This window comes from Bemisia tabaci, chromosome 2 (assembly GCF_918797505.1).
Source record: "Bemisia tabaci chromosome 2, PGI_BMITA_v3".
NCBI classification, from domain to species: Eukaryota; Metazoa; Arthropoda; class Insecta; order Hemiptera; family Aleyrodidae; genus Bemisia; species Bemisia tabaci.
Genome location: NC_092794.1, coordinates 78,082,765 through 78,098,371, shown reverse-complemented (window position 1 = coordinate 78,098,371; position 15,607 = coordinate 78,082,765). Strand labels below are relative to the sequence as shown.

Sequence of the window (15,607 nt, the reverse complement as noted above, 5' to 3'; positions counted from 1 at the left end):
AGGCTGACAATAGGAGATAGTCAATACTTCCAAAATTGACATTGAAAACATGGTCTTTGTTTTTTGCATCCAAGTAAATGATGTTTTGAGTTTTTTAAATTTCAGCAATCCCCACTTTAACTAAAGAGGTTCTTTCTTTTTGGCATTGTTTCGAAATTAATTTACAAAGAGTTAAAATTGCCCTAATAGAGGAAGAACCAAAATTCAACTAAACTTGAGATACTCAACAGATTAAATGAAAAATCAACATACGTTTGAGGAAGTCCTCTTCGGAGGGTGGCTCCTGCTCCTCTTCCTCCTCCTCTTCTTCTTCCTCATCTTCTTCTTCATATTCTTCCTCTATCTCCTCTTCATCTGGATCTTCACTGTACCTTTCATTTTTAGCGTTCTCAGCAACAAATTTTTTGCTCTCCTTTTTATCTCGCTTCTTTTGCTTTTTGCGATCTCTCTTCTTTGCAGCTGCTTGTTTCTTCGACTCCTCTTTACTTCTTTCCATGTGCAGTTCTTCCAATAGGATACTGGCATTTTTGTTTGCTTTGGCGGCTTGCTGGTCTTTGGCTATGGTGATTATTTTAACACACTCATTACATTTGTTCAGAAGTTCTTGGTCATTGACGGTAGAGATGTATCGTGTCATTTCAATATCACTTGGAAACTGAGTTACATGATTGACCATCCATTTCACTACTTTAACGTGGCCTTTTCGAAATGCTGCCATCAAGCATGATACTTTCCGATTATCCTGCGAGTCTATATCAGCTCCAACGTTATAAAGTAGTTCCACAACAGGTAGATGTCCCCCATTAGCTGCCAGCCAGAGTGGTGAGTTTCCCTTCTTATTTTTCACTTCCACTTGGATGCAACGACTGAAATTAAGACACAGTAATATTAAATTGTTTATTGAAAATCGTCCGGAAAATGACTGAATTATGATAATCCAAAGTAAACAATCATGTAGCCAATTCTTGGTTCACGAAAATTATGAGTACAGTTAGGCTGGTCATATGGTCACATGTTTACACCAGCCTATAGGGGTGTTCAAACGAATTCTTGCCGGAACAGTATCGATGTCGTCTCTTATTGAAACTGGCGGCAGTGCCGACAGTGCGATGATATCTTTAACAGCTGGCCTTGTTGGATTTTTGAGAGCTCGCACTCAATGCATTGTTGCCCCGTACGTTGGTTTATCAGATTGCCTGGCGCGGCGGCGCGTGAAATAGATGTACAAATGGCAACAGCTTATTTTCGTCAGCCCCGAAAACTCTGATCACTATCGACAAGAGCGCTCTTATCGAATCTTTTTCTTAACGGCCCTGTTTTGGTAGCTTACCGACAACCGATAGAACAGCCCTACCCGCCTACCCTTTGTATAATTAATTGCTAAAATTCCATACATTACCAATTCCTATACTATTGCGCCCATTACTTTTTTTTCCAGAACACCTCATTATGGAACTTGGGTGTAATTTTTGCACAACCATATAACTTGTGGGTATCCGAGAATTGAAGAGCAAATCCATGAGACAGCAGAGTGGGTTAAATAAGGTTCAGTGCTGTGTTGGACCTTTTTCTCTTATCAGCATCTACTGATTGTATCCAGGTTTTACTGATCCACTAAGTTTTGAAAATAAAAGAACTGAGCTATCACCATTTAAAGAGGTTGTTCCAAAAACACCGATTTTGGCCCCACTAGATTTGGCCCAAACTTTACTCAAATGTTGTACTAAGTGTCCCCAATGCTTGGGCAAAATTTCAGCCCCCTTGGATAATTAGGGGGGAGGAGGTAAGGGGAGCAAAGTTGCAATTCTTTCAAAACTTTTAAAATCGATATCTCGCGAACGGTTTGAGTGTAAGTGTTGCGGTTTGCGCTAAAAAACGTTAAAAATATTCTCTTCTAGAATATTAATGCTGTTTGCACAGTTGCGTAATTTATCGTAGTCATAAATCGATTTTTTCGATTTTGAAGGTTCGACTTTTTTTCGTTTTTTGTCTCTCCGCTCCATGCAATCGTCCCTCCGTGAATTAAAACCTGTTGAGGTGGTTTTCCATGAAATTCTGCATCTACCACACTTTGTTCGACCTTAGGAAAATGATTCGTTCTTGAGTTACAGCGATTTTTCTGTGTGTTACCGGTTAGGCGCGGGCGGTATATCAGCGGCGCTTCATCCTGCGCGGGCGAGGCAGAGGTAGTTTCACCACTAGGGCCTTATATTCATGCTGTAGGGTGTAATTATCGATCTTTTCTCCTCCCCCCACCCTTCACTAATAAATATTTTTTTATACTTCGTTATACAGGGTGTCCCAGATCACCCGTACCAGGTCTTTTTCTCGGTTGGTTTAGGTAGTACAAAGTGGAGGACCGCAGGGTTGAATAGGGAATCGATCTCAAGGAATCCGAATTTCATCGTCCCGAAACCAACCCCCCTCCCCCATGTCCCCCTTGGGGGGGGTAAAAAAGGGAGTCAAAATGTCTTCCGACTTTTGGGATCGTGACCCCCTCTTTACCTCCCAAGGGGGAGGAGGCTAGGGGGGCTTCGGGACCATGAAAATCAGATTTCTTGGGGTCGATTACCTGGGATATCATGTTTTTCCGGAGAATCTACGTCAATTTTTGACCAAAGAGAAAGTATGGAGGGGGCCACTGTCCCCGTCTTTAAGAGATAATTTCTGGCGATAAGTGGTCCGCTTTAGGGTTCTTAGGGATAATTTCTCTTTCCAATTTTATTGCAATCAAATCGCAATTCTTTCAGGAACCCCGACTTTTGGGATCGTGACCCTTTCTTTACCCCCCAAGGGGAACACAGGGGGGGGGGGGGGGGGTTGGTTTCGGGACGATGAAATTCGGATTCCTTGGGATCAATTCCCTATTCAACCCTGCGGCCCCCCCTTTCGTACTACCTAAACCAACCGTGGAAAAGACGTGGTACAGCCCTGATAAAGACCCTGTAGAACGAAGTATAAAAAAATATTTATTGGAGAAGGGTGGGGGGAGGAAAAAAAAACCGATAATTCCACCCTACAGCATGAATATAAGGCCCCGGTGGTGAAATAACCTCTGCCTCGCCCGCGCAGGATGAAGCGCCGCCGATATACCGCCCGCACGTAACTGGGAACACACAGAAAAATCGCTTTAACTCAAGAACAAATCATTTCCCTAAGGTCAAGCAAAGTGTGGTAGATGCAGAATTTCATGGAAAATCACCTCGACAGGTTTTAATTCATGTAGCAACGATTGCATGCAGCGGAGAGACAAAAAACGAAAAAAAGTCAAACCTTCAAAATCGATTTATGACTACGATAAATTATGCAACCGTGCAAAAAGCATTAATATTCTAGTGGAGAATATTTTTTAACGTTTTTTAGCGCAAACCGCAACACTTACACTCAAACCATTCGCGAGATATCGATTTTTAAGGTTTTGAAAAATTGCAACTTCGCTCCCCTGCCCCCTCCTCCCTAATTATCCGAGGGGGCTGAAATTTTGCCCAAGCATTGGGGACACTTGGTACAACATCTGAGCAAAGGGCCAAATCCAGGGGGGGGGGGGGCAAAATCGGCGATTTTGGAACAACCTCTTTGGCTACTACGTAGATTATAAATTCAACTTAATGAAATATCATACTTGGTTCCTTCTGTCTATGACTAATTTCTAATTCTACAGTCTAGTTTCTGCCATATCTTTTTAAAACAGTCCCAACATGCAAAAATAAATTTGTGTGAAAAAATGCTCGTCAAAAACAAAATAATTATAAAAGAGCCAAAATTTTACATTCACCTTGAAATAAGTAATTCTACGAAGCGATAATGTCCTTTGTCGGCTGCAATAGTTAATGCAGTATCTCGTGATGACGGTACAGGCGAGGCATTTACATCTGCTCCTTTACTCAGCAAGACCCGCCCCACCTCCACATACCCTCCACTTGCAGCTTCCATAAGAGGTGTTAATCCAGTCTGTGAAAAGCATAGCTAATGTCAGTAAGGAACAAACTTGTGGTTAGGTTTTCAATTTGACTGGAGAGCTGAGTTTTTTCTTCAAGCGCTCCCACTCAAGAGGAAAGACATAGAGCAAAGTGGCAAGATTAGGAATAATGCTGCGTTCATGCATGCGAAATAACATTTGGGTTGCCACTTTTTAGAAGGATCCACTTTCCCTGGGTGTCCATTGAATTTTCCCTATGTTGGAGAAGGGTTCTACACTAAGGCAAATTTTTCATAACGGAATGTGCACTGTCGCATGTGACAATTTTGCATAGGTCATATGCAACAAAATGGATTGTAAAATTTTTTGCTGAACCAATGCATCATTTTAATTTCATATCCCTTGTAGGCCTTATGGATATTGAGACAAAATGATGCAGAGAGCCTCAGAGCAGTGAGGCCTTCCACAAGTCCACTCTGCAGAATATATCATAGACTGATTTACAGGCTATGTCATTTGATGGAATATCGAACCCTTGGTTCAAATATAAACAAGCACAGGATCTTGTTTCTGATTCGCGCCCTTGGTTGTGAAATGCATCCAAGGGTTTCTTACAATCGAAAGTTCTCGGGCTTAATGAGTCTTCAATTTATTCATAACTGGTCAACGACTAAATTTCAATAAATTAACACTATTAACTCATGAAGAATTCATACATCATGTTATGTTAATTTGTTTTGGTTTGAATCAAGAGTTCGATATTGTATCAAATGACGCAGTCACTAAATCAGTCTATTGTTGATGTCGGAGGTAACTTATCATTTCAGCAGCAGAAACATAGTGCAGCACAGCTGCATGTTAACAACAAGAATCAGATGCATCTCATCGAAAGACTTAAGAGATACAATTAAAGTAGATAATAGAAAATGGGAGCTCTGCAAGATTGTTAAAAAGAGACAGAGAAGCTCAGTTTGTTCGTTTTTTTTTTTTTATTTTTTTTTCTTTTGCTGAAAGATTGTGTACCCTCTTGCCTACTTTTTAAATGAGTTTGCTCTTCCTCACTGCAAAGTCACTTACTGTTTTTGACTGTTTGTCGATATGTTTCTACTTTTGAACCATGCATGCCTAACTTAAAAAGTGAACCGACAAAGACGAATCCGCAGTGAAAGAAACCCCAGTTTGGACTTCTGTGGTGGATGACTTCAAACACCATATTTTTTGGAGGGTGATATCTCCATTAATAATTTCACCATAAGAGGGATAATGCTATGTTCTACATATCTGCAAGCTTAAATTATCAAAATGCAATTCCATGACTGATTCAATAGACTCATTAACGCAGGGTTGGAAAATCTCTGGACCATCCTTAAAATTTCAGTTCTTTTGAAAAACTTGAGGCATCCCATACAAATTGGATTAGTGAACACGGTGATTTAAACCATTAAAAACATAGAATCAGCATACTGGAATCAGTGAAACAATAGAAATCAGGAGTTGCGGAGTTATTTCATGAAGTTCAGAATTTTTGCTCCCGATTAATTAATTTTCCTCGGTCTCTCTCTCCATCTCTTTTCCTTCCTCTTTTTCCCTTTTCTCTCTTCTGTTATGCAAAACCTTGGATCTTGTTCTAAAGTAAATTTCACCATTTCAGTAACATGAAACAAATAAAACTTGAAATGTGTTACAAAAACATATGTTAGCTTGCTGAGAAAAAACATCGAAACACAGGTTAACAGAGAGCATGTTAATAAATCAGTCCTGCAATTGGCGTCTTGCAGTGTTTAACAATGTATTTTTCAATGCAACAGAAGAATTACCTTTGCTCTGTGCTCAACATTGGCTTTCCGATCCAACAGCAAACTAACAACCTCGTGTCTACCTTGGAAACAAGCTAAAGTAAGGGCTGTGTTGCGATTGGTTTCAATCTGGGCATTAATGTCACTTCCCATATCAAGTAAGAGCTTCACGGCTGCTGTGTGGCCATTCATGGCTGCCAACATGAGAGGAGATATACCAAGCTTGCTTCCCGTTCGAGAGTTGATTTCAGCACCATGACTTAACAATAATTTAATGATATTGACATAACCACCAGATGCAGCTAAACTAAGAGGTGTATAATCAGAAACATTTCGGTGTTCTTTATTTGCCCCTCGTGCCAGTAAAATCTCTACAACTTCATAACGACCGCCAGAACAAGCTAATGATAGAGGAGTATCTTTTGTCCTTTCAGATTGTGCCTCCATGTCTGCAGAATGATTAAGTAATGCTTCGACAACTTTTTCATGCCCTGCTGTGGCAGCTAAGATCAATGGTGTAAAACCTTTCTTATCACGGTGCTCAATATCAGCTCCTCTTGATAGTAAAAGTTCCACAAGCTCATCATAACCTCCAGCACAAGCTAAGGTTAATGCAGTGTCATGATTACTGTCTGTTTCAGAATCAACATCAATGACAGAAGGAGGTTTAGTTTCATCCCTTCTACTGTCTTCCTTCCCTCCACTGGCAAAACCTGAGAACAAAATTTCAAATTTAGTAAAGCATAAAAGAAGTTGCTCTGTGCTTGATGAAATGAGTATGAAATGAGTACAGCTATACTTGACTTCAATAAATAGTTGATCAAAGTTCCAAAATTAAGGTTAATCTTCAGCCGTAGTTCTGAAAAAATCCACCACGTCGCGCTGCTAAAATCCGACTCCGAAATCAGTGAATATTTAAATATCACAATAGATATCTTAAATTCTAAGACTCATAAGTTCTAGCAGCATACGTCTGGAATCCTTAGAAACAAACGCGAGCTTTGAAAGTTTAATAATGAAAGCTACAATTTGATCCCAGTTTCTCTTACGGAATATCTGTAAGTGCAAGAGAGACAGCTCATGGTGGGAGAGAGATATCCGCAACCGCTGAGAGCGATTGGTTGCATCAAGGTCATCATGCTTAACCCTACTTTTAACTGGGATCAAATTTCAGAGCTTCTGAAGTTTCTCTTTACGTCGCTTTTAGTGTCAATAGGAAGAAGAATGTTATGGCCAGAACTTATGACTCTTCGATTTAAACAGAAGTTCCCCTAACTTTCATAAAAGCTCAAGAACTTACTAGGAGCTGTACGGACTCTAATAGCGTGGACCAAAAAATCAAAACACAGCAGTGGCACCCCCTGCGCGGAGAAATTTCTTACTTCACGCAGCTGTAGATAAACCTTAAATAGGGCACAATAATAATACAGGGTGATCCAAAAGTCCTTTCCACCCCCTCTAACTTCTTACCTAATTGAGGTAAAGATTTGAAACTTGAGGGATGTTCCTAGGTCAAAGGGAGCTACTTTTTGGACTCCCTAAAATTTTCAGGGTGGCCCCCCTTACAGGGCAACGGACCCCAACTTTTTTTTTCAAATGGGAAGACCCCCTTAGTGATAGCTTGTTCGAAAGAGTATAAAAAAAGGAAACTTTTCACTTAAACCCAAAGTCAATACCTCAAACCGTTTTAAAATATTGGCCGGTTACAGTTCAAAATGGCCGAAAATTGCCACCTCGGTTTTTCGCTGATGGATTTGCCTGAAATTTGGAACTTACGGGTATTTTGTCAGAGGATTAACACATTTAAACTTAGGTTTCTAAAAAAAAAAAAACAATTTTCGGTCATTTTGAACTTTAACCGGAGGCCATTTTGGAAATTATTCTTTTTTAAACCCAACGTCAAATTCGTTATTCTCGTGTAAAAATACCGCTAACGACTGATTTTCGCGCAAATTCCATTGACAAATAACTGGTGTGAATTTTCGGCCATTTTGAAAGGGTCTGAGATATTGACTTTGGGTTTAAGCAAAAGTTTTCTTTTCTTATGTTCTTTCCAGCAAGCTATCACAGAAGGGGTCTTCCTATTTGAAAAGAAGAAATTGGGGTCCGTTACCCCCAAGGGGGCCTCCCTGAAAATTTTAGGGGGGCCGAAAAACAGAACTTTGACACAGTCCCTTTTGACCTCGAAACATCCCCTTACTTTCAAATCTTTACCTCAATTCGGTAAAAAGTTAGATGGGGTTGAAGGGACTTATGGATCACCCTGTATATATTAAGACTATTTTGTGAGCTACCACTAATAAAGATATTCATGATAAAATAAACTTCAATGATGAGTATTTTGAAAGAATGTAAGACACTTGAGAGATTTGAAATTCCAAAGAAAAATAAGTAATTCATTCAAACAGCTACCTTTTTCTATTACTTGAGCCAGACTACAATTTCAATGATGCCACACAGCGTTCGATCTTGAAGACAAGCTAGTCTTGAACTCAATATCAAATTAGCATATTCACATAAAGCTGGGGTAATCATTCATTATGGAACAATTAAATTACATAAGGTTCTCTTGTGTGTCTAGTTTGATTCATGTAAATGAGTTGTTCGAAACATAATGTTTCCTGCTCTTTCATTTCTCCTCAAGATAGGATATCTTGCTGTACACGAAGGCATCCAATCCAACCAAAGGTCAACTTCTGAACAAACTTAGGATAAACTCATTAGATGAGTTGAGTCAAAAATCATCACCAAAAGAATAAAGCCAATTGTATGCATTAAGTTCAAGCAAAGAGCAGAGATCAATGTTTTAGTTGCAAAGGTTACTAACTGATGGAAATTCATTCAATTCATCATTGAGAGTGTTTGAAAAGGAGTGTCTTGATATTAGCACACTTAAAGGATAGGCTCTGACAAAGGGATTTTGTTTAGTTTTAGTTCTTCTTCATACATTGGAATTCAGCCTGAGTCTTGTAAATTGTTTGAGCACCGTGTAAAATTGTTTGTATTTTTTACCCTTGCACAAGGCTCCGTACCTAATGACACATCAAAGCCTTCTTTCAAATTCAAAAATTGAGGCATTATGCCCTCATGTGAAACCCTGAAATATTCCAATTTGTCAAATTTGGATAAAAATTAATTTTTCAGGTTGTTGGAAACGCCAGTTTTTTAATACACATTTTTGAATTTGGTTAAAAGATAAAAAACCAGCCACACTGCTTTACAATCCAGATACATAGTTCCCCCATCATAGAGATACTTCAGAAATTCATTTCAGACCGAATGATGAAGTACAGCAAGCAGTTGATGTTTCGAAGTTGCAACCCCTCTAAATTTTGTCGGAAACTTTCTGGAGACACAAAAATAAACTCCGGATTTGTACATTAGAATCTGCATTTTCATTTTTAATTCATAAAAGTAAATCGTTTTTAGGCATTTTTCGGACCACAGAGACATTATTTGTCGAACGGCCCTTGAACAGTACCCAAGGTTGAACATTTAACCCAAAAAGAAGAGAAATAGTATTGCTGCAAAAAGCTGCAGCCGATGTTTCCACATGGTTTTAACTCTGAGGTGTCCCGTATGTAGAAACTTGCAAAAATCCTTCCTCCCTGATGTATTTCCTTTTTCAGTAAGTCCCTTCAAGATGTGTGTGCAGTTTGAAACTCTTGTATTATCTCTTGAATTTCTTGCTAGCACCTTATTTTTTCAGTGTAAATGGCATTAGTTAAAATGGGGGAAAAACAGGCCATGCAATAAAAATGTGTTTCTGTGTGCATAAAAAATTTAGTCAAAAGGTACAGTCTTGTTTGAGGGTAATGTAAAGCAGCTAAAGAACATTGGAGAACTAAAAATCTGATTTTGAACCTCAGGGGTTGAAGAGGGAGGGAGGGGTCATGGCTACACTTGTTCTGCAGCACAGTATGCGATGAAATAGTTGCATTGTAACCCTCTTTTCATCAAACTCTAAAGTGATCTTTCGGAGTAATGGAGACAAGAATGTTTCGAAAATGAGTCAGTTAAGTCATTTTTTTTATTGTGTCATTCGAAAGTAGTAAGTGACCGAAGCTTACAGTTTTTTTCCTAATTTTTTTTATGACTGCAAACAGGAGAAAAGTTTACTTGAAAGTGCCAAAACTTAGGGTGGCCTAAAACGGCGCTTGAACTGCGGGCTTGTAGGTTTCGAATGTACACGTCACGATCAATATGGCGGCGGAATGCGTAGTGGAAGAATACACGGCGGCGTCGCGTTGGCGGTGTGTTTTTGTCGGTTAATCGGAGGTTATGTAGGTTACTTTGTTTGAGATTCATACCCATTGTTCTTAAGGTTAATCTTCAGCTGTAGTTCCGAAAAAATCCACCACGTCGCGCTGCTAAAATCCGACTCCGAAATCAGTGATTATTTAAATATCACAATAGGTATCTTAAATTCTAAGACTCATAAGTTCTAGCAGCATACGTCTGGAATCCTTAGAAACAAACGCGAGCTTTGAATGTCTAATAATAAAAGCTGTAAATTGATCCCAGTTTCTCTTACGGGATATCTGTAAGTGCGAGAGAGACAGCTCACGGTGGGAGAGAGATATCTGCTAACTGCTGAGAGCGATCAAGCGCGATTGGTTGCATCAAGGTCATCATGCTTAACCCTACTTTTTTCTGGGATCAAATTGCAGAGCTTCAGAAATGACTTTTCACGTTGTTTTTAGGGTCAATAGGAAGAAGAATGTTATGGCTAGAACTTATAACTCTTCAATTTAAACAGAAATTCCTTCAACTTTTATAAAAGCTCAAGGACTCACGAGGAGCTGTACGGACTCTAAAACACAGCGGTGGCGCCCCCTGCGCGGAGAAATTTCTTACTTCACGCAGCTGTAGATAAACCTTAATTCTCTAAGCTTTTCAATCAGAATATGATATAGATTTATGTAGGATATGAAACATTCACACAGAACTTAACCTCAAACGAGAAATCGTGATGTCAACAACGGCAGCGGGGCGGTAGTAAGCAGGTTGGCTTCGTCGCCGCCATCTTCCCGTCTATGACGCGTAGATTCGAAGATTCACGGCGGTCGGTTCAAACATGTTTTCGAGGATCCCTAAAAAGGAAGCGTTATATCTCCGCGAAGACAATTTTTCGTGAAATTTTAACGTGCGCATTGTTCTGCTCGTACCGAAACTGTGAGATTCGACTATTTGCAGGCAAATCCCTCCCGAGCTTAACTGACTCATTGTTAGAACATGGTGCAAAAAAGCTTTTTGAGCCAATGGGCACTATGATCAACCCTTCAGATCATTGCTGAAATTGGTCGAATATAGAATAAAATTATTGAATTATTGTTGACAATATCAACTCTGCAGCATCAGAGCTTTTCATTTTACGTACATCCTAAAATGACATGAAAGAGCAAGTAAAACATTAGGAGGCAAGGGTTTAAAATAGGGCTGTGCGAATGTGGTTTTTTTGATGTCGAATTGAATCAAATATTTTTAGTTTTTACCTATTTTTGACCAAAACCAACCTCTGTGTTGGTCGAAGTAAAAATTGAATAAATAATTGTTTTTCTTTCTAACTTTCAAATTTTGATTAAAGAAATTACTATTATGGATAAAAAAATAAGAATTAATCAATTCATTTAATTATCAAATGGTTTTGCGAACATTTTGATTTGCTGGGGAAAGAAAAGAAGGGAGAGAAAATTGTTTCCTTACAGGAAGACCAATTGATTGAACTGTTGTGGAACTGTAAAACTGCTTCTTACTGTCCGAAAATCCATTTTATTCGATTTTACTTCACATCAATGCTGATCTTGTGAAGACAGTCTAAGAACATTTTAAAGACCGGGGTGCCGCGCGGGGCGGAGAAGAATAGGTTATGGAGGTTAGTACATTCGCTCATTTGTACGCTATGTTGATGACGTATTAGGTGGAACTCAAGTGGAGCGAATTTTGAATTGATCCGTCTTAATCAAGTGCAAAGCGCTGCATGAACCAATGAAACTTTGGCCTTTGTTTACCTAACCTCAAAACAAGTAGTTTGAACTGCGCGCTGTGTCAAGTTCTTACTATTATGTCTCAATATGGCCGGATGTACGAATATTCGGTTTTTTTTGTTGGATATTCGAAATTTAGTCAATGTTGTCGAATAATTCGCTTATTCGGGGTTTCTAGGTTCGAGTTCGAATCGAATATCGGAAAAATTATTCAAATTCGAATATTCGAGATTTTCGAATATTCGCACAGCCCTAGTTTAAAAACACCCGAAAAAATAAGACACCCTCATGATTACTGAAATCCTCCCTTCCTTTCAGAAAGAATGAGAGTTGGAGAAAATGTCTCTACCTGCTTTCGAATCAGCACTTATGCTGCTGTGGTTATGATTCTGCCTATTTTGAGCTTGATTTCTTAGTTTCTTGCCCTTGCCTGTTGCAGAGGGCCCTGTCGTTGTACTTGCGCTTGAAGCGTTGATATGGCGGGTAGAATTTGATGGTACTGAATGTTTAAGTTTGGTTGAGTCAGGCATAGTTTGAGTTGCAGCTTGAACATGTTGAGTTGTTACAGCAGTTGTTGTAGGCTGTGTAACAACTTGAGTTGTTTTGGCTGTTAATCAGAGGAGCAAGCAAATATGAACACACATTAGTTGAAATTACTTATGATGAAGGGTTTCTTCTCACTAACTAATAATGTTAAAGAAAAGTCGATTTAAAAGAAAAAATAAAAATAAAAGAAAAACCACTAAGTATACAGTGAAACCCCAATAACTTGGTTACCAGAGAAGTCCTCATAATTGTTCCCTCCCGTTTATCATCCATGAAACATAATGTTCAGAAAGTCAGGATGACTCGAAATCATCAAACTGGAGACCCACTTAGGTCAATACAATTTAACTTATTTAAATTCAATTTTTTCCAAACCTTTTTTTCAAATCATCAACTATCATAGAGGGTGGCATGTGCCTTATCCCTTTCAATCACTGCTTGCCCCGCTTTAGGGCAAGGGCGAGAGTAGCCATCAGTTTTCCCTATCTTTCATGACAAATAATTGAATTGCATCACATAATTTTGCAATTTTAAGCCCTCCAAATGGAAAAATACCGATTATTGCTTGCAACTTTATTTGATCGAATACCTTCCTAAAACACTCCTGGAGGCCACTATATATCTGCGCGTGCAGTATATAGTTGATCACTTGTCAAAATTATTGCACAAAATTTGAAAATACCGGGCAGAAAATAAGAAGACCGGTTCAAGCTGGTAATCCGCTAAACAGGGTACATCTGCCTGGCCCTGATGCGAACTGAGGCATGACGGATTTACTGTGGGACACGGTACAGTAACTCACTTACTTGTAAGAATAATAGGTTGTTAAAACTGAATGATCTTTGCCAGGGTAAAAATTTCATGCAATTAGATTGGTTCTTTTAACTGATGAGCTGTGCATTTTTGGCTTTTTGAGGTTGTGGTGGGGTTCACAAGCTTTCTCAAAAGGAGGTAGACTGTTTGCTGAATATACTAGAGCTACGAAACTTAGAATATGATGAACAGAATTGAAAAAAAAAAATGAGGTAATGGGGTTTCTTCAAAACCATCACTTTCCTTGGTAATCATGTGTGCAAAGGCCTTGTGATTGTCCTTCAACAGGGCACATTCTTTCACTTTTTATGATTTCCTTTTTTCCCTTGTATTCACACCTTCACACACCAGAAATCGCGCTTTGGTACGATGCTGAAGCAGAGGAACGAATCACACTTCAAAAATTGGATGAAATAAAACTATCAACGATGGAGCATAACACTTACATAATGCTGTTGGCGTCTGCATAAGATGTGAATAGAACTCTTGACCGTCTCGAAAACTGTCTGCCTGGAAATTGTTCAATTGATGAATACCCTTTTGAGTCACTTGATACTGGACTTCAAAACTATTATTGCCTGATTGAATCTATAAAGAGGAAAATGCCATGTGGGTAAAAAAAATTGCGATACCTAGAATTAAAGACAGGATCTTGCGAAAGGAATAGAACAAATGGGCTCCTGTTAACTTTTCAAGGAGTTTACGCAAGATCAAGCTGTTCGATTCGCAAATCTCAGTTTTAACTCATAGAGCCCAAAAAAGTAACTGAAAATAAGAGTAGGACTTTTCTTTCTTTAAGCTAACACTATAAATAAAAACATTTTGGTGATTTCCAATTTTTTCTTGAATGAAAGGAAAAAGAATAACCTGATCAGCTGATGGGACGTTGATTAATTGCACTGTTTCCTGCTCCGAAGGGAAAATTGGTAGAGGGGTGCGAGAGGCAAGAATGTTTTCATCCTTTCCAGGTGAGAACTGCGAAGTGGCCAGTTGATAATGACTGGCAACATCAGAGGTTGCTGGAAAGAAAGGTGAAGGGATGAATGAACATCTCATGGAAAAACAAGTGGTACTTATGATTGGTATTTTCAACCAACAATGGAAGGCACAGGGAAGGCACCCTCCCGTTTTAATGCAGTTCTTCGCAATAAACAGTTCAAGCACAACAGATGCCGGTTGTTTTTCACTTTTTGCCAATAGCATGATGGCTAATTTTCAAGTGAGAGCAATATCTAGCAAATCACGATGCAGTTAATAGCTTTCAGGGGTCAAACTGGATGATAATTTAAACGTTATGAGGTAGGGGACATTTCAAATTTTGTGGCAGGAGCAAGATGGTAGCCATTTAAAATGGCAGCCAGGTCTTCAATAGTGCCTTAACAACAGAAAATCCCCTCAACTTGTTCAAGCATTAATTTTTACGCAAGTTTTAAAGCATAATAATGTGGTCACATTCTCAACATTAAATCTGGAACAAAAAAGCAAAATACAAAAACTATATCCGTTCAAAAGTTATGGGCACCTAAAGATTTTGATTAGCTCCCTTTCTTGGTTCTCTGAGGCTTGATGCAAACACTCAACGGCTTCTGGGTCCCTCGGGTAATCTACAACCAGCCCTTGTTTGGTATGATTCTGTGGAGGACCAAAATTGCAGATTTCGCACTAAAACCATCGGCAAAAAATATTTTGGAAGTTGATGGCCCAAGACATTGACCGAAAGATTTGGAAAATGTGTGAGTTACATAATCTTACAAAAAGGCAACGCTTCTCCCTCACTATCTGGGACTGAGGAATAAATGCACTAGCAAGTAATTCAGGATACCTGACAGCAACGATGCTGTGAATGTGAAACTCTGGTAAAATTTACAACAGTTTTAAGGGATTTACAAGTTTAAGAAGTTATGGTTAAAAATATATCAAATGAAAAACTCATTAATGTGAATGAAACAATTACCTAATGCTAAATCATGACACGTTAGGGTGTCCAGGGTCTCTAATTCTTCAGATTTTATTTTAATTTTTTCTTTGACCGCCACTGATTCAGCTTCATCAGATAACAGTTGCTGACAGTACACTTGGGACAGAGAACTTGATACTACATCCGCAGGTAACATCTGTAATACAGAGAAAAGAAAAATAAAAGATCAAAAAAAGACTCTCATCTGACCGGAGATAGACAACATTGAAAATTTCATCAGCACCATATTCAAAGATATTTAAAGGTCTTAATGATAGCGATGTCTTCAATCCCAAGGCCTCAACCTGTTTACTGGAGTGATTCAATGAGTGTCAATTTCGACAATTATCACCCTCCTAGTCTTAATTTCGGTTCAGGCCTAAACAAGATTCATGGGCAAAATTTCAACCTTGAAATCAAATAAATTTATATATATATCATTTTCGCTAAAGGAATCAACAGAGCATGAGGCAGTTTTTTTTTTTTTTTTTTTAATTTTTTTAAATTATTCGTACAAGCGACAAATTAGTACAAAATACATTTATAGACATTATTAAATGTCTTTTTAAGCTTGATTTAACAAGCTGAT

The 15,607-nt window shown here is 38.7% G+C and overlaps 1 protein-coding gene across 2 annotated transcripts in view; it reads right to left on the bottom strand.

Moving 5' to 3' along the window:
* Positions 1 to 15,607, bottom strand: part of mask (multiple ankyrin repeats single KH domain) — a 154,367-nt gene that overhangs the window by 46,585 nt on the left and 92,175 nt on the right. For both annotated transcript variants that reach the window (XR_011899182.1, XM_072296328.1), the window contains exons 19-25: positions 15,016 to 15,175; positions 13,929 to 14,080; positions 13,508 to 13,649; positions 12,052 to 12,309; positions 5,737 to 6,428; positions 3,776 to 3,951; positions 253 to 866 (exon numbers count right to left, since the gene is read on the bottom strand). Coding sequence is in view for 1 of the 2 variants with exons in the window: in XM_072296328.1 (XP_072152429.1) it covers positions 253 to 866; positions 3,776 to 3,951; positions 5,737 to 6,428; positions 12,052 to 12,309; positions 13,508 to 13,649; positions 13,929 to 14,080; positions 15,016 to 15,175 (2,194 nt within the window). In the remaining variant the exon portion in view is untranslated. The remainder of the gene's footprint in view (positions 1 to 252; positions 867 to 3,775; positions 3,952 to 5,736; positions 6,429 to 12,051; positions 12,310 to 13,507; positions 13,650 to 13,928; positions 14,081 to 15,015; positions 15,176 to 15,607) is intronic.